At 49.0% G+C, this 16553-nt stretch overlaps 6 protein-coding genes across 6 annotated transcripts; 5 read left to right on the top strand and 1 right to left on the bottom strand.

The window, feature by feature from the left end:
* The first annotated feature begins 118 nt into the window (after positions 1 to 118).
* BDV37DRAFT_260879 (uncharacterized protein) lies at positions 119 to 559 on the top strand. The gene has a single exon (XM_032083268.1). It carries the CDS (start codon positions 145 to 147, stop codon positions 301 to 303), a length of 159 nt encoding a protein of 52 aa, XP_031936622.1. The 5' UTR covers positions 119 to 144; the 3' UTR covers positions 304 to 559.
* Positions 538 to 4410, top strand: orlA (putative alpha,alpha-trehalose-phosphate synthase subunit Tps2). The gene is made up of 3 exons (XM_032083267.1): positions 538 to 1370; positions 1460 to 3704; positions 3761 to 4410. The coding sequence occupies exons 1-3, from the start codon at positions 945 to 947 to the stop codon at positions 3925 to 3927; spliced, it is 2838 nt and encodes a 945-aa protein (XP_031936621.1). The 5' UTR covers positions 538 to 944; the 3' UTR covers positions 3928 to 4410.
* Positions 4411 to 4734: 324 nt separating this feature from the next.
* BDV37DRAFT_260870 (putative MFS monocarboxylate transporter) lies at positions 4735 to 6566 on the top strand. Its single transcript, XM_032083266.1, has one exon. It carries the CDS (start codon positions 5105 to 5107, stop codon positions 6542 to 6544), a length of 1440 nt encoding a protein of 479 aa, XP_031936620.1. The 5' UTR covers positions 4735 to 5104; the 3' UTR covers positions 6545 to 6566.
* A 255-nt stretch (positions 6567 to 6821) lies between these two features.
* On the top strand, positions 6822 to 8143 carry BDV37DRAFT_233702 (PDGFA associated 1 family protein). Its single transcript, XM_032080395.1, has 4 exons — positions 6822 to 7061; positions 7133 to 7244; positions 7323 to 7390; positions 7467 to 8143. Exons 2-4 carry the CDS (start codon positions 7199 to 7201, stop codon positions 8070 to 8072), a joined length of 720 nt encoding a protein of 239 aa, XP_031936619.1. The 5' UTR covers positions 6822 to 7061; positions 7133 to 7198; the 3' UTR covers positions 8073 to 8143.
* Positions 8144 to 8562: 419 nt separating this feature from the next.
* On the bottom strand, positions 8563 to 9764 carry BDV37DRAFT_275366 (unc-50 family protein; the record flags this gene model as incomplete). Its single annotated transcript, XM_032085387.1, has 4 exons — positions 8563 to 8874; positions 8931 to 9268; positions 9443 to 9546; positions 9658 to 9764. 4 exons carry the CDS (start codon positions 9762 to 9764, stop codon positions 8563 to 8565), a joined length of 861 nt encoding a protein of 286 aa, XP_031936618.1.
* Positions 9765 to 11706: 1942 nt separating this feature from the next.
* On the top strand, positions 11707 to 16443 carry BDV37DRAFT_233671 (Sec7 domain protein). Its single transcript, XM_032080394.1, has 2 exons — positions 11707 to 14370; positions 14439 to 16443. The coding sequence occupies exons 1-2, from the start codon at positions 11910 to 11912 to the stop codon at positions 16319 to 16321; spliced, it is 4344 nt and encodes a 1447-aa protein (XP_031936617.1). The 5' UTR covers positions 11707 to 11909; the 3' UTR covers positions 16322 to 16443.
* Positions 16444 to 16553: the final 110 nt, after the last annotated feature.

Below are 16553 nucleotides of genomic sequence, written 5' to 3'. Positions count from 1 at the left end.
GGTTATTTGAATTGAAAGATTAATTCCATCATTATGGGACTTGCATACTCGGCAGACTATGTCTGGTTGGGTACTTATAGTACCATGATACTATAATTGTTCCCGAGATAACTAAGATAATTAAGGTAGGCAGGGACTTCGTACATGTTTGCTTTTTCTCTCCGAGTCACCGGCCTGGAACAGTCCGTTTTGGGGGGGCGCGTGTGGCCCATCACCGTCCTTGCTTTGGTCTTCCCTCTCTCTCTATCTCCTTCTCTCCCGTTCTACCTTATATCCCTCATGTCTCTCTTCCCTAGCTCGTGAACAATCCAGCTCTTCCTATTGCTTGAGTATATTAAGCGGCCAACAGCCGAGCGAGGCGATTGAAACCACGTTCTTCAGGTCTTCACCGCCTGTGACTTCTAAACGGTCCGCCCCTCGGTTTCTACAAACTTACCGTCAACCCTCCAGTCAGTGACCCATTCCCTCTCTCTCTTCCCTCCCCCCCCACTCCGTCTCCCCTTCCCTCACTCTTTCACTCTTGTTGAAGAATAAAAAGAGAGAGAGAGAGAGAGAGAGAGAAAGAGTGAAGGAACCCATTCACCACTCGTTCAGCAACAATTCCTTATTTACGCTGTTCTAACTCTCCCACAGCCCCCAGCAGTTCAATGATTGTCGTTTTGCCGTCCAGGGCATAGTTCGCGGTTTTCCCCCCCTCTCCCCCACCAAACTAGCATTATCTATCTCTCCCATTCCATTTCTCCGAGGTACTTGCGACTCTAAACGTCCTACAACCTGCCCACACCCCTCTTGTTGATCATCGATCTTGTACACCGAAGTTCGAAGACAATGTCGTTTCTCTGACTAGTCTTGGAAACTTCAGATCGAGTAGCTGATTAGTTCCTCGCCCCGCTGTCATCCGCCTTTACCCCTTGCATCATTACTTGTTTTATCTATACCTGAGCATGTCCACCGAACAAAAGACGACTCCTGCAAAGACCCCCCGTGACCAACCTGACCCGGTTCTGGTTGGTCCGGGCCTCAAAGCTCTAGGTGAAGAGGCTTACACCAAGGCCTCAACTGCCACGCCTATTCCGGGTGGGGAGAAAAACCAATCTTTAGCTACCGATACACCTTCGTACTTCGCTGTAGCTCCTGGCGAAAGGGCGTCTTCGGAGTCGTCAAATGCTACCCCTACCACTCCTGCTCAGGCAGCCAAGGATGTGAGGTCGAGAATCGAACTCTTGCGTCGTTTGAGTCTAAGGGAGACACCCAAAGTGCTGGAGGAAGATCTACGTCAACAACACCCAGGTTTGCGTCTCTCTGGGCGAATCATCAGTGCCGCCTTCTGTATCCCATACAAAGTTTACTACCGGCGGGGATCTTATTGGGTGTGTATTCCCCGTTTATCTATCCAGTAGTACCCTCATTTCCATATTATGGCCTAGCAGAATCTTCAGGTAGATTAATCAGTCAATAGGAGCTCAAACCCCGTCCGGGAACCTCGGCACTATTTGATTCTTTGGCATATCTAGGTTCCGAGGATACTAATTGGTCTCATACGCTCGTTGGCTGGACCGGTGAAGTAGAACCAGTCCCAGAGGACACAGTGCCATTGCAGCAAATCCCCATAAACACCAGTGCCAAGCTGCCAGCTGCAGCTAATGGTACAGCAAAACCCCTCAATAAGGCGGCCGCTCCTGTCCCTGTGGACGCCAATCAACGGCCACCTAGCCATCCTCTCCTAGATGGTTTCACAGTCAGTCAGGACGATCGAAATCGACTAGATGAGCAGTTAGACTCTGGGCGCTACGGTAAAATTGTCCCCGTGTGGCTGTCGGCCGAGACAGAAACCCCGGAGGATACGATCTCCTTGGAGGATCAAGGTAGATGGAGGCGATACGCAGAAAGGGAGCTGTATCCTCTCCTGCACTACAAGCAGCATGGCCCCACAGATGGCCGATCTGAGCGCAACTGGTGGGCGGATTACGTACGAATGAATCGGTTATTTGCAGACCGGATTCTGAAAGAATATCAGGAAGGCGATATTGTTTGGATCCATGACTACCATCTTTTCCTTTTGCCCAGTATGTTGAGGCAGCGGATCCCAAACATCTACATCGGCTTCTTCCTACATGCCCCATTTCCCAGTAGCGAGTTTATGCGCTGTCTAGCTAAGCGCAAGGAGGTGCTTACCGGAGTATTGGGTGCGAACATGATTGGTTTTCAAACTTTCTCATACTCTCGCCATTTTTCATCCTGCTGCACTCGGGTGCTTGGATTTGACTCCAACTCTGCCGGCGTTGATGCGTATGGCGCTCACGTGGCCGTTGACGTCTTCCCTATCGGTATCGACGCCAAGGCCATCCAGAATATTGCTTTCGGTTCCTCTGAGATCGAGAACGCTGTGATAGGGATACGCAAGCTTTACGCCGGGAAGAAGATTATTGTCGGCCGCGATCGGTTGGATAGTGTCCGTGGTGTGGCTCAGAAGTTACAATCATTCGAAGTGTTCCTAGAGCGGTACCCGGAATGGCGTGACAAGGTGGTGCTTATCCAGGTGACCAGTCCGACTAGTGTCGAAGAGGAAAAAGAGGAGAACAAAATTGCAAGTCAGATATCCAATCTTGTTTCCACCATAAACGGCCGCTTTGGGTCCTTGAGCTTCTCTCCTGTCAAGTATTACCCGCAATACCTCTCCCAGCCTGAGTATTTCGCCTTGCTGCGCGTGGCTGACGTCGGTCTGATCACCACTGTTCGAGATGGCATGAACACAACCAGTTTGGAGTATATCATCTGCCAACAGCAAAGTCACGGTCCTTTGATCCTCTCCGAATTCTCCGGAACTGCTGGGACCCTCTCAAGTGCGATCCATATCAATCCGTGGGACACGGCAGGCGTAGCTGGGGCCATTAATCAGGCCTTGACGATGTCCCCCGGCGATAGGAAGGCAAGCCATCAGAAGCTCTACAAGCATGTCACAACAAACACTGTCTCGGCTTGGTCCACACAATATCTCTCTCGTTTGCTGACCAATCTTTCTTCGTTTGACCAATCTGTGGCGACTCCAGCCCTCGATCGAGCCAAGTTATTAAAGCAATATCGTAAGGCACGGAAGAGACTTTTCATGTTCGACTATGATGGTACACTTACCCCAATTGTCAAAGATCCACAAGCTGCTATACCATCCGACCGCGTCTTGCGGACCATCAAAACCTTAGCCGCAGACTCCCGCAATGCAGTATGGATCATCAGTGGGCGCGATCAAGCCTTTCTCGATGAATGGATGGGTCATATACCCGAATTAGGATTGAGTGCCGAACACGGTTGCTTCATCCGGAAGCCACGCTCGGATGACTGGGAGAATCTGGCCGAACGATCGAACATGGGATGGCAGAAGGAGGTCATGGAGATATTCCAGCACTACACCGAGCGAACTCAAGGCTCTTTCATTGAGAGGAAGCGGGTTGCTTTGACATGGCATTATCGGCGTGCAGACCCTGAGTATGGTGCATTCCAGGCTCGTGAGTGCCGAAAACATCTAGAGGAGACTGTAGGTAAAAGATGGGACGTGGAGGTCATGGCGGGAAAGGCCAATTTAGAGGTTCGCCCGACTTTTGTCAACAAAGGGTTCATCGCAAGCCGACTGGTCAACGAATACGGGACTGGGCCTGGACAGGCTCCTGAATTCATCTTTTGCTCGGGGGACGACTTTACTGATGAAGGTATGTCTAGTCTGGTTCTTCGCGGGCTAATGGGGATCGTAGCTAATCTGTCTCAGATATGTTTCGGGCCCTTCAAAAGTTCGACCTCCCACAAGATCATGTCTATTCTGTAACCGTCGGTGCTAGTTCGAAACAGACTTCTGCCAGTTGGCATCTGTTGGAGCCAGCTGACGTGATTGAGACAGTCACAATGCTCAATAATAGCTCCAGTCAAGACTACTGATACCGGCAGACGTTCTTCTTTGGTCTGTGATGTTCGTGCGACTTGAGGTCCGACATGAGTGCCAGCTTTCCATGACAGAACATCGACGGTAGATGTTCGTTATTCTAAAAGATCATAATATTCTAGAGGCGTAGAGGAGACAGATACTTTTGACGGTGGCCATCTGTTAGAGGCGTCGTGATGGGGTTCTGGCATTGTCGTTATTTAGAGAACATCCGTTAGCGAAGTTGTAGCACAACCTGGCTAGGTGGGAGTTTTTGTTTCTTTTTTTACCCCATATCCTTCGTCGGTTAGTCGCAGAGTTTGATTGCCTCCCTTGGCTCTTTCACTGTCCTTTTTATAATACGTCATAGATGGATTTGCTCGGCCACTGTTTTATAATGTGTTAGAGATTAGATAGACCAGAGATGAGAATCGTATAGGAACAGGATTAAGTTAATGCTCTGCTAAAACTCAAGGATGAAAACTCTAGCGGGATACTGTAGTGACCCCATTTCAATATCAAAATATATTATATATTATAGTACTGGTATGTAGCATCTCCGAAATTGTGGGGTAGAAGAAGTACTGTATATATCTGTAAGTACATTCTAATGATACAAAATTGGGGCCAACACCGTTTGCCCTTTTCGCCCCCTCGGTAGTCTATTCCGTAGGCTGAGTGTTGCCCTTACTCCGAAGTAGGCTATCCCCATTACTGCTTCTCGGACTTCTGTGCGAAGCGGTTCTATTCATCCCTCTTATTAATCCGCCCCCGCGGCAGGTTCCATAGAGCGCTAAGTTTGCTTTGACCCGGAAAAAGAAAAAGGGAAAGGGAAAAAGTGAAAGATAGACTCATAAAAGTCATTGGTTTTCCCCACTGGTCCTGAGCCCTATTACGAGTCGGTACTAATGGCATCGGCGAACAAGCCGCGCATGACAACACGGCCTTTTTCCGTCCACTTTTGTCACATAATTTTAAGTCCTCTGGGTTGTCGGTAGATCTTGTCGGTAGATCTGCTTCCAAACCCTATGTGCACAAATTTTGAGTATCGGTCTGTACAGAACTCGATCAATGGCAAGGTCTCCCTTGTGAAACAACAGCTCAATCACTCGAGAGCCCAGAAACGTATCTAACACTTGCCGACCTCAAGTCTATACGTTGCTAGGCCATTCTCTGATTTGCCAACTAGCAAGTATGCTGGACAAAACACCCAATGGCACTAGTTATCCTCAACCCACGATCAACGGAAGAGATGGCATACGTCGAGATGAGAGTACAAGCGGCGTTGGAAAGGCTCTCGGCGACAAAGAGTCAAACGTGGATCACTGCCGGACAAAAGAGCTCTCCAAGACACCCACAAACATCAGCAACGTCGGTGCGTTGGCTTCAAAAACATTGTCCCTGGTCCGCACCAGAGAGTCGAATAGAGAAATTGGGCCTCCGCCCGATGGTGGTTTCCTGGCCTGGTTTCAAGTCGCCTTGGGTCACTTTGTCATTTTCAACACTTGGGGCTACATTAATAGCTTTGGCGTTTTCCAAACCTACTATACTGAAACATTAGGGCATACCCCGTCTGACATTTCCTGGGTAGGAAGTATTCAAATCTTCTTGCTATTTTTTATTGGGACTTTCTCTGGTCGTGCAACCGACGCTGGATACTTCAAGGCCACCTTGGTGTTGGGAGCGGCGCTGGAGCTGTTTTGCATTTTCATGACGTCTTTGTCTACTAAGTACTGGCAGTTGTTCTTGGCGCAAGGCGTCGGGCAAGGAATTGGCTGTGGGCTCATGTTTTGCCCTACCATTGCCCTCGTACCTACGTATTTCACTAAAAGGCGCTCGATTGCCATGGGGATTGTGGCATCTGGATCGGCAACTGGGGGCTTGGTGTTTCCCGCCGTTGTTATGCGTTTGCTGCCTCGGATCGGATATGGATGGACCATGCGAATCCTCGGCTTTATTTCTTTGGGCACCCTGACGCCTTGCTTGCTCTTTCTGAAGCAAAGGTTACCACCGCGCCAAAGTGGTCCGCTCGTTGAATGGGCCGCCTTCAAGGAACCTTCCTACGCGTTGTTTGCCATTGGCATGTTCCTCAACTTCTGGGGTATCTATGTCGGCTTCTTCTACATTGGTAGTTTTGCCGGCAATATCATCCATGTCTCTCAGTCAACCTCGATCGATGTACTCCTAGTTATGAATGGCGTTGGACTTCTAGGCCGGCTGATTCCGAACCTCATGGCTGACTGGTATACTGGGCCATTGAACTTGCTAATTCCCTGTAGCCTGGCTACCGGCGTGGTTGCATATTGTTGGGCTGCCGTGAGCAGCCCGGGGGGTATGTACGCCTTTAGCGCATTTTATGGTCTTGCTGCGGCGGGTATCCAATCTCTATTCCCTGCGACACTGAGTACCCTCACGACAGATCTGAAAAAGACTGGTGTGAGGATGGGAATGGTGCTCAGCGTGGTGGCCGTCGCTGCTCTCATCGGGTCTCCGATCGCCGGAGCATTGATCCAACTAAACGAGGGGCATTATCTGTATGCTCAAATGTTCATGGGCAGTGCAGTTGTTGCTGGTGCAATGACTTTGTTTGCAGCGAGAGTAGCCAAACTGGGGCTCTCCTGGCAACGGTCGTGAGGTTGTTGGGAAATGCGCAGCGTCTATATAGGAATTCAATGACGCCATAAAATAGAGTAATATACATAATATATATGTGTGTGTGACAGATTTGTAAATTTTCGATTGTATATAGATTGATCATGTATAACCTGTCTAGGAATTACGAAGTGTGCATGATGGATGATGATTTGTAGATGCATGCATTAGAATTGGTAATATGGCTGGTGCTGATGGAAGTACGCAGGGTGGGTCACATTTATTGATGCCTGAGGATATTGATTTTATCATTTGATTCCCCCGCCCTACCATAGAAATTCCATCGTCTGCGTGACTCAACTGTCTGTCTTCTGTCTTTCCTCACCACTCGGTTGCTTACCTTGTGATTCAACTCCTTTTCTCTGCATAGAGTGGTCTACCTCATTGCCACTGTATTTTCGTTTTATATGGTGAAGCATTAACACTGGGAAGCGCCTCTGGGGATAAGTTGTTGTATGCACATACATATAAGCCGTTGTTCCCCGCTCTGTCTTTCAAAGTCAGTGACAGTTGTATAATCACAGAAATCTCTTCAAGGTATATTGCCTTGGATCTAAATATATATCCCAGAGACTCTGGCGCTTTACGTTGTATTCAATATCCTGGCTGGCCCCTTGCACACCGATCACTCACATCATGGCGCCTCGTGGCCGTGGAAAGTTCTCCAAGCCTTCGCGAGGAGGTAGGCGCAATATCCGGGATTCGTCCTATACTATATGCTAGGAGAGTAATGTTAGGCTGACGGATACTTTCAAATCAGGTGGGAAACACTTTAGTCGCGATGTTCAACCAGTTGACAAACACGGTAATCCTGTCAGTCTATGGAGAGTACGTTAAGCCACGGCAGGGTTACGGACACAATTTATGCTAGAAGCTGGACTCCTAACGTACGACAATGGAACAGGAACCAGACGACGATGCCGCATCTTCCTCACAGGAGGAGGGGGGCGACGAGGAGGAGGAAGTGTCCGAATCAGGAGAAGAATCTTCAAATGAAGATACTAAACCTGGATCCAGCTCTGCTGCAGCTCCAGAGATGACCCGCGAGGAGCGCCGAGCAGCAGCCAAAGCCAAGAAGCAAGCTGCTATAGCGAAACGGAATCAAGTCCAGCCTGGCGATCTACCACCATCTGATTCGGAGTCAGAACATGGCGGGGGCAGTGATGAGGATGAAGAGTTGCCCTCAAATCCGAATCACACGGCCAAGTCTCGCTCGCAATTAAAGGACTCGAACCCGGACCAAGACATGTCGCAGTTGTCCAGGAGAGAGCGCGAAGCCATTGAGGCTCAGCAGGAACGTGAACGCTACCTGAAGTTGCACGCGGAGGGTAAAACAGAGGAGGCACGTGCAGATCTGGCTCGTCTGGCTATCATTCGGGAGCGCCGAGAGGCAGAAAGGTTACGGAAGGAGGCTGAGAAAGAAGAGAAGGCAGAGCTAGCCAAGCAGCGGGCTGCAGAGATAGAGGCAAAGCTGAACGTGAAGAAAAAAGGTGGTCCAAAGAAAAAATAAAAGAACAAAACAGCTTGCCTTGGCTTGGATATTGAGTCTTTGATGGGGAATATGGGGTGGCTTTATTCAAAGATAGATAGAAACATAGTTTGAGTATAGCGCTAACCGGCTACTGACGAGATTATATGTACTGTACACAAACTACCTAGATAGGTTGTTCGTTTCAAGACGAACAATACGATTCCAATAGATAATCTCCAGCGCGGGTCTGTCTAGACTTGAAGCTCCAGACCCAAAAACCAAACACACATTGATATATGTAATGCCGAGAACTTCTATACAGCAATAGGCTTTCTCTCCAATAAACGCAATATATAGGAAAGGGTAGTCTATCCCTACGCTCAGATCCCTTAAAGCAAACAAAACGGTACAAATGAACCTGAATATGAAAGTCATCGAGAACGTCACCATATACACCAACGCCTTGCTTGATTAAAGGTACAGTAGAATGTTCGTCCAATGCGAAGGGGCATTGGTGGGGTTCCAGATATTAGGCGCCCCAGAAAAGCCCTTCCACGCTACCTCCTTGCGCTACAATGCCCCATCCCGCGATTAAACTCACAAGCCACAGAATCGCGAACGCGAGGATGGGGAGCAAGAGCAATTCAGTATTATGCAAGAACGGAAGGGCATTGTACCCCAAGAAGGTAATGTATGTGTAATAGGCCAAGGCGGAAAGATAGAGCGTGTTCCCGAGGAACGTGGCGAGAAAATTGCTCGGACTGCGCGTTAGAAGCGGCAGGAGAAGGAACTGAACGACATACAGGTGAAGGTAGAGAGGGAAGAATGCCCGGTTAGATACCTAATTTTAATGGTTAGCTCGGCTCAAATACTTGCTTGGCGGCACCCTAGATGTACATCAAAGCAATATCCAAATTCCAATTGATCCTTTTCACCCGGTTGCACGAACAAGCCTTGTGCTGCACCACGTCTCCGTCCACGTCCGCCTCGCAACCCAGAGAAGGAGGATGCCGCTCCATCTGGACCGAAAAGTCGCCCGATGGCAAAGTATCCTATTGTTGACACCAGCAGTGAGGACCCGATGAAATGGAGAAAGATGAACAGTAGAGACAGGCGGACAATAGCCCCGAAAGACGGTGCATATGCGAGACCCCACGCGAGGGCTGTGAGGAGCAAGAAGAAGGAAAGTAGGTATGTGAAAGAGGGATCAGGCCGATGCCAGGTATTCTTGGTTTCTGTGAAGACAAAGCGACAGGTTATTATGGTGTTATTGCTGTGAGAGTACACACTTCTCCCGTCGCCTCCTCATCAATCAGGTTGTGACTACTGGGTTTGTAGGTACCTACGTTTCTACAATAAGGTAGAATTAGCACACCTGCACTATAGAAGACCAGCAATTAAGGCCACACTCACATGGTAGTAGATGGATTTGAAAACTTTCTTAGGAGCGATTAGCAGTGATGTCATCTCCCATATAGCCATTTCAAAGTCCATCTGTGGAAACTTGAACATCCTGTGGCCAGCATGAGGTTCGGATCAGTAATCGCCTACCGCAAATGATTCATAATATCATACTCCGTGTTGACATTATCTTCTAGCCCACAGGAGTTCTCAAAGAGCGCACCTTTTGAAAAAACGCGGCATCCGGATGCTAGATCCACGGCTTGCAGGTGTGCCGCCGAAGTTAGACGGACTGGCATGCTGGCGGGGAACCGATATGTGAGGATTCATTTTTTGCACAGTTTGAGAGAGCCCTGGGACACAGAATGTCTGAGGAAGGGCTGGATAGCATGTATTTTATGAGTATTGGTGGTTCCTGAACCCCTTCCGAGGCATGGAGTCGGGGGAAGACTCTCATTCAAAGGTTATGTCATCCGCCAGCTGGTGCTTTCGGATCAACTAGCGGCCCGTGATATATTGCAACTTGCAACTAATTGAACGGTTATCAATCACTGGTGGATATGACTCTCGTATTGATATACATCTACATATGCAGATACAGGAGAAAAAGGCCGTCCGAATGACAGGTCTCGTCTCATGACTGCGGATAAGCAGATCTCTAAACCCACAGCATTGACCAAGACCTCCTATGCTGATCTCCTCCGATGAAAGTCATTACCAGTCTTATGCTCAGAAGGTTCATTAGGTTCTCGTTCAATGTAGACAAACAAATAGTTATTCATTTATTTGCTAGTCACCAAGATCTATATGCTCTCGGGCAATTTCAATAAAATAATACATCTACTATTTGACCTGTACAGTACATAGCCGTTCTCCACTAAAGGGAAATCAGAAAAGATGGAGTTAGGAAGTACGGAGTAGTGATACATAATATTCACCAATCCAAGGTTTATTGAGTCTATTAGTCTAAAGGACTGGGGATCTCTCTCCCCACCTCCCCTCTCTCCCTCCCGTGTGTGTGTGTGCCTTGCTCTTATTTTCTTTTCTTTAGCCAGAGGAGAAGTTCTTTCTTAAGTCATTCTACGTATCTTGCATCAAATTGTTGAAAAAAATCGGGGATTTCAGGAAAGTACACCTGTCAGAGTAGAACACTAGTACTATATCCACAAGGTAGTGGCCCACATCACAGCAACAGGTCAGGATGGAGGACCTCATAAGATTGATTGGATTTGACTTCACAGTACGGAGTTTTCAAGTAAAACCGAGACCTGGATAATCAGTTAATAACCAATTAATACTCAATGCCTTGGGCATCTGATATCCAGTAATCCAGTATGGGCTAGTCTGCCTAGTACCTAGTAGTACATAAGTACGGAGTACGGAGTAGTTGGCTAAATAATGATTAGTTGACTAACTACGAGGGCCTGGTGCAACCGACCGGGGAATTAATTGGATTGGATTCGTGGGAGTAAAAAGAGTGGGAAAAAAAAAAAAAAAGGATTTATCTGAAACTTTGAGCCCGACAGAGAAATCACTTCCCTCTCTCTCTCTCTCTCTCGCCCCGTTGAGATACTTCAACCACTAGTCGTACTACTGGGCATCCTGTAGGAGGTGTGTGGTTCTGGCCAAGACTCCCGCTGCCCCTGACCATCGGCACTAGTACCGCCTAGTACGACACTTTCAGTTCCAGTGTCTTTCCTTTTGATTTGGGAATTGATCATGGATTATATCCGGTAAACCTTTCCCACCCTCCCCTGTCACGTTTTTTTCTTTGGGGATGAAGTGGTCCGTCATCTGCTCTTCAACCTTTCCCCCTTCACAACCACTAGTTCTATCATACCTAGTTTTCTTCTTTCAGGAACTGAACAGAAAAGGGACAAAAACCATCCCCCCCCACAGTGGTTCAACATATACCCACAGTTCCTGCCGTACCCTGATAATCCCCGCCTGCCTTTGGTCCTTTGGTTCCATTCCCCTTCCTAGTATGTTTTTGTTGCGCTACCTATGCCTGGTGATACTTAAGTACAACATGATACTGACGGAGCTTTGTTGCTTCCCAAGCTTATGACAATTCGCACGATAGCTTTACTCAATCTTCAATTGACTGTCACACGCTTTCTTCGACCTCGGGTCTTCAACATCCGTCGTCCACTCCAACCGATCCCTGCGCAATGACCGACAGATGACACATACCACCCTCTGCTTTCTGCCTTGGAGACGGCCCGCTTAGCGTTCAAGATATAACCCTTACAGTCCAACAAGAGGGAATCCATTGGATTCTCATAAGAAACGGGCGGAATATAAAGACGCAAGGAGCCGGTGTCTTTGTATAACTTGAGATCAATTCCATAAAGGTACATCTGCCTACAGTTTTCGCATTAGAAGAACTCTTCCACGACCTCGGCGATCGCCAGAACTGCAGGCTTTACATTATCTTCATTGAGCCTATCCCCGCGATCAGACAGTCCAGGAATAATGTCTCAACAACTTTCCGAGATGCATGCCAGTAATTCTCCCCCGAGTACACCTTCTGCGGCATCCAACTACAAAGCTACGAGGATGACCCAGTCTCGCCCGCCAGTGCGCGAAACTTTTCTGGACGAATACAATGCTGGTGATAACACAAATAACGGCATGGACTCTGGTGATGAGCGAGATCCCCATGATTTATCTTTGTCACCCAAACATGCCGCTCGCACTTCTATCGTTGATAATATGCTTCTGTCGCTGGATCAGTTTGCATCCTCCAATGCCTCCATACTGGATGACTACCGCCTGTTCAACTCCGTTTTTGAGTCAGACCTATATGGCCGTTGTTCGCCAGATTCTCTAACCCAACGTCGTTATCGCGGGCATACCTTTTCATCGTCTCTGTCATCAGAACCAGACTACAACCCTGATGATACAGCTGGTCGATACGGGACTCAACAGGGGAGGGCACGTCGGAGTACTAGCAGCTCGAATTACAATTCCAACCTTAAAAGATTTGGTAGTGCCCGCAGCCCAGAAGGTCCAAGCTCGCGCGGACAATCATACGATTACCGCTCCAACTCAGGAGGTGGCACCTCTGGGGTTCGCGGAACTAGACAAGGTAGCAAAGGGAGCTCCTCTTTACACATGGATTTTGGCCCACCCCTTTCAGGAAACCATCGGGCAGACCTGGCTACTGAGCGACGTTCCGCAAGCTTTGACTTCGGCACTCGACAGCCGATCATTCCGTTTACGGGCACAACAGTTGATTATGATCCAGTATCATTCGACGGAGCCGACGCGGCCCCTACACCGAGTATTCCAGGTGGACCAAGGAAGCACCAAGTTTCATCGCAAGGTGAATATCCCGGAACTTTGGGTCCTCAGTCTTCGCGCACACCGGTAGCTTCTCGACGGAACAGTGTGAAGTCGGCACGGACGAAAGGTACTGCAGCCATGAGCGGCCGTGACAATGATTTGGCCCAACTCGGTGCGCCTGTTTTGGAACCTCCCCCGGCTATACCGGTAGCATCGTTTGATCCGCCGGCCCCAAGTCCTACGATATCATTCAACAAGCCTATGTGTCCACCGCCCTCTGACCCAATTCCGACCAAGGAACGTCCGGGCTTCTTCCGGCGCGTGTTTGGATCATCCAAAAGCTCTACAACTGGTCCAGAAAACAATCAGGTTGATCTTGTATTTTCGCAAGATAACGATACACGGGATTTCAATGGTTCCACAGCAAATCTCAAGGACCGGCGGCAGCCATCGAAGAGTAGCACGGCGGGTACCACCACAGTCCGCCAAGGGGCCCATCAAGTGGTGAACAAGAAATCTTCATTCTTCCGCCGACGGAAGAGATCGGTAACTGAGAACGTTCCGCCTCCTGTTCTAATCCCCCCAGAGTCTGGCTCAAGGCCACATGAAATCACGAAGCCACAACCTAGCCCCGTGAGTAGTTTAAGGAAGGTGATGAACCCTTATCTTGCAGATGCTGGCGCTCCAGGGCTGCTCCATTCCACGGAATCCCATAGTCGAAACATAGGTCCAGGTAAACAGGAAAACAAAGGAGTTGATTCACCTGCAGAGAAGCCAAAGGAAAGTTTTAATGCTGCAAGTAGAGAGCCGAGACCCAAATACAGCCTTTACCCCGCCGCTTCCTCCAGTGCACGTGATACATCGATTCCGGGAAGCAAGATCGGAGACGAGGATATTCCAAAAGTCAATCCAATGGATTCTACATCTTCAGCCAGGCCAGAACAGCTGGCTCCTAGGGATGTCATTGGTTTACGCGACAGTGGGCCGGAATCGGAGAGTGATCGCACTGGTGGTGTCCGGAACAAGTTGACGCCACAAGACCTCAGTGTTCCGTCACTATCACCTGTTGTTGAGCGTTTGAGTGTGTCGCCTGTAGAACATCCCGAGGAAACACGTACGATCAATCCAGGAGAATCGGAAGAAGTTAAGTATCAGAGCGGACCCAGGCTTCACGGCCGCGAGGATGAATCCATCCAAAAGTCTCCTCCAGTGGAAACCAATCGCTCATTGAAAGTATCGACATCCAATATCTCGAATTATTACACTGCTTCCAGCACACCCGTGGTTTCTCCTGCGGAAACAAAGTCCGTTGAGATATCGGAAAGCAAAGTTGATTGCGCTGATGACGTCCCGGGTGATGAACCAGGAGACCCAGAAAAAGAACAGGCTCAAAAGCTCTACGACAGTCAGGATCAAGTTGTGGGAAATGAGCCAGCTGCTGCATGGCTCGGTGACCCGGACCGCGCTACGATTCGCAAAGCATACATGGAGTTTTTTGATTGGTCTAATATGAATATTTTGGCAGCACTCCGAAGTCTATGTACCCGACTTATATTAAAGGGAGAGACACAGCAGGTTGATCGAGTTCTAGATGCCTTTTCCATACGATGGTGCGAGTGCAACCCTAACCATGGGTTCAAAGCTTCAGGTATGTCCGCCCTTATTCTATGTTCCGTGCTCTTGTGCGATGTAATGCTCAACCCACCATCTATCTAGATGTTGTGCACACTATATGTTACTCTCTTCTTCTGTTGAACACCGACCTTCACCTTGCGGATATTGAACAGAAGATGACAAAAGGCCAATTTGTTCGGAACACTATGCCCACTATACATCGTGTGGCGTTTGACGCGGCCCCGGATGGGTTTGAATCACTTCATGTCGCTCACAATAAATCGAAAGTGTTGGCCCGAGAATCTCTGACATCGCCTATGGATGAGTCCGATCATGGGGTCATGGCCGCTGATAAACCCACAAATGCGCCAGCGAAGCTCGTGAATCGACTTTCTCGAACTGATCTCTCCGTCAAATTGTCAGGTGATCCTGAAACCAACACAGGGCCGTTGGTCAATGTGCCATTCAGTGGAACCGACAAAGCCTGGGGCCAGCAAGTCGAAACCGTCCTTAGGGACTTTTACACGTCGATTCAGAAGCAGAGACTCCCACTCCACGGTGCTCAAGTAGAGAGGGAGGCGTCTCGAACTTCATCGAACCATTTACTGTCTCCTAATCCGGGTGGTTTACGCAGAAGCCCCAGCACCGTGAGCAGGAGCGGCTCCGACATCTACCCACGGGGCCGCTCAGCCGACTCCCGCTACGGCGCCGCGCGCTGGTCTTCCAAAAACCGGTCACGGGCGAGATTATACCCTCCTTCCGTCATGGGTTCCAGCCGAACCAGCCTGGAGGAGCAGTCGTCTTTCTGGAGCCCGTCTGCCTCCAGTACTTGGAGTAAGCAATCTTTGGGCAAGTTAACATCTGCTTCGGTAGACTCATTCGGATCAGACTACATGCGTGGTGACTATCAGCAATCTATTGGATTCGCTAGTGCACTGAGCCAAGCGATAATCCGGGAGGACTCTGCTTATTCTATCGCAAGCACTGAGGAGATTGAGGGAACCATACCACTTCTGGAAGACGAGACTCTTCAACTTGCTGGTGCTCCTTGGGCCAAAGAAGGGAGCCTAAAGCATAAGCAACACCTAGATTCTGCTGATAAAAGGGCTAAGGACCGAAATTGGAACGAATGCTTCGCTGTGATACAACAGGGTTGGATGCGTCTGTTTTCATTCAATTCATCGACGAAGTCCGTTCGGCATAAGTCGAAAACTCACTCACAAGGTGGAGTGGTGGTGGGGGGAGGAAACTGGACAGAGAACGCCGAGGAGATAAGGAAGTTTCTCCTACGTCAAACCCTTGCAAGCGTACTTCCATCCCCCGGGTACTCTAAGTCCCGCCCGCACGTCTGGGCTTTAAGTCTACCTAATGGCGCAGTACACCTTTTCCAGGCTGGCACCCCGGAGATTGTCCATGAATTCGTCTCTACGGCCAATTACTGGAGTGCAAGGTTGTCCAAAGAGCCTTTGGTTGGTGGAGTTAGCAATATGGAATACGGCTGGAGTGATGCAGTCATCAATAGTGCCTTGATAACGGCGGAGAATAACAACAACAAGTCGCCGCCATCTTCGTCTGGGGCACGACCTAGCATTCAAAGTTCCATCCGGAGCTCTATTGACCAGCAGGGTGGCGTACGCCCCAGGCTTCCGGCCGATCGAGTACATATCAGCGACTGGGCTCCGCCTCAACAGAGTATGGTCGCTTCAAATTTACCTGAAGCTGACCAGCTGAAGGCTTTGCGGACGTACGTCAAGAATGTTGAGGATGAACTACAGCGACATAATGAACTCCGACCGGCCATGGTCCTGGCCTTTTCTCCCCGACATCCAAATGCCACGAAGTCGATGGCCAACTGGGAGCGTAAATCATCTTACTTGCTGCGAGAAAATGTGAAATTTCGCACATATATTGAGACTCTGCAAAGGGCACTTGACCTTAAAAACAAAATATATGCTTCCCGCGAGGAGAGCTCACCCTCCAGATAAAGAATACATGGCATGCCTTCTCTCAACTGTCACTCAAGGTTTTTATGAAGTCGTATGCATGCGATTACCCCGCCATTAATCATGGTCTTGTGCTTTTCTTATACATCACTGAACAGTCTCTATCGTCGTCTGCTAATGATTGAATTTCCCTTTCCTCGGCACTTTCCCTCTCCCCCGTCTGTATCTTGCAATTTCTTTTCTTTTGAAACCTTTACGAGACTTATGTTATGGG

The sequence above is a fragment of the Aspergillus pseudonomiae genome (genome assembly GCF_009193645.1).
Source record: "Aspergillus pseudonomiae strain CBS 119388 unplaced genomic scaffold BDV37scaffold_99, whole genome shotgun sequence".
NCBI classification, from domain to species: domain Eukaryota; kingdom Fungi; phylum Ascomycota; class Eurotiomycetes; order Eurotiales; family Aspergillaceae; genus Aspergillus; species Aspergillus pseudonomiae.
Note: the sequence above shows the minus strand (reverse complement) of the source record. Positions and strands in the feature narration are given on the sequence as shown.

Bases quoted from the DNA above. Each gene is read 5' to 3' on its own strand.
- BDV37DRAFT_260879 (XM_032083268.1), top strand. From the start codon at position 145: ATGTTTGCTTTTTCTCTCCGAGTCACCGGCCTGGAACAGTCCGTTTTG.
- orlA (XM_032083267.1), top strand. From the start codon at position 945: ATGTCCACCGAACAAAAGACGACTCCTGCAAAGACCCCCCGTGACCAA. The intron at 1,371-1,459 runs GTGTGTATTCCC...ATCAGTCAATAG, and splicing joins ACCGGCGGGGATCTTATTGG to GAGCTCAAACCCCGTCCGGG. The intron at 3,705-3,760 runs GTATGTCTAGTC...AATCTGTCTCAG, and splicing joins GGACGACTTTACTGATGAAG to ATATGTTTCGGGCCCTTCAA.
- BDV37DRAFT_260870 (XM_032083266.1), top strand. From the start codon at position 5,105: ATGCTGGACAAAACACCCAATGGCACTAGTTATCCTCAACCCACGATC.
- BDV37DRAFT_233702 (XM_032080395.1), top strand. From the start codon at position 7,199: ATGGCGCCTCGTGGCCGTGGAAAGTTCTCCAAGCCTTCGCGAGGAG. The intron at 7,245-7,322 runs GTAGGCGCAATA...CTTTCAAATCAG, and splicing joins CTCCAAGCCTTCGCGAGGAG to GTGGGAAACACTTTAGTCGC. The intron at 7,391-7,466 runs GTACGTTAAGCC...ACAATGGAACAG, and splicing joins ATCCTGTCAGTCTATGGAGA to GAACCAGACGACGATGCCGC.
- BDV37DRAFT_233671 (XM_032080394.1), top strand. From the start codon at position 11,910: ATGTCTCAACAACTTTCCGAGATGCATGCCAGTAATTCTCCCCCGAGT. The intron at 14,371-14,438 runs GTATGTCCGCCC...CCATCTATCTAG, and splicing joins CCATGGGTTCAAAGCTTCAG to ATGTTGTGCACACTATATGT.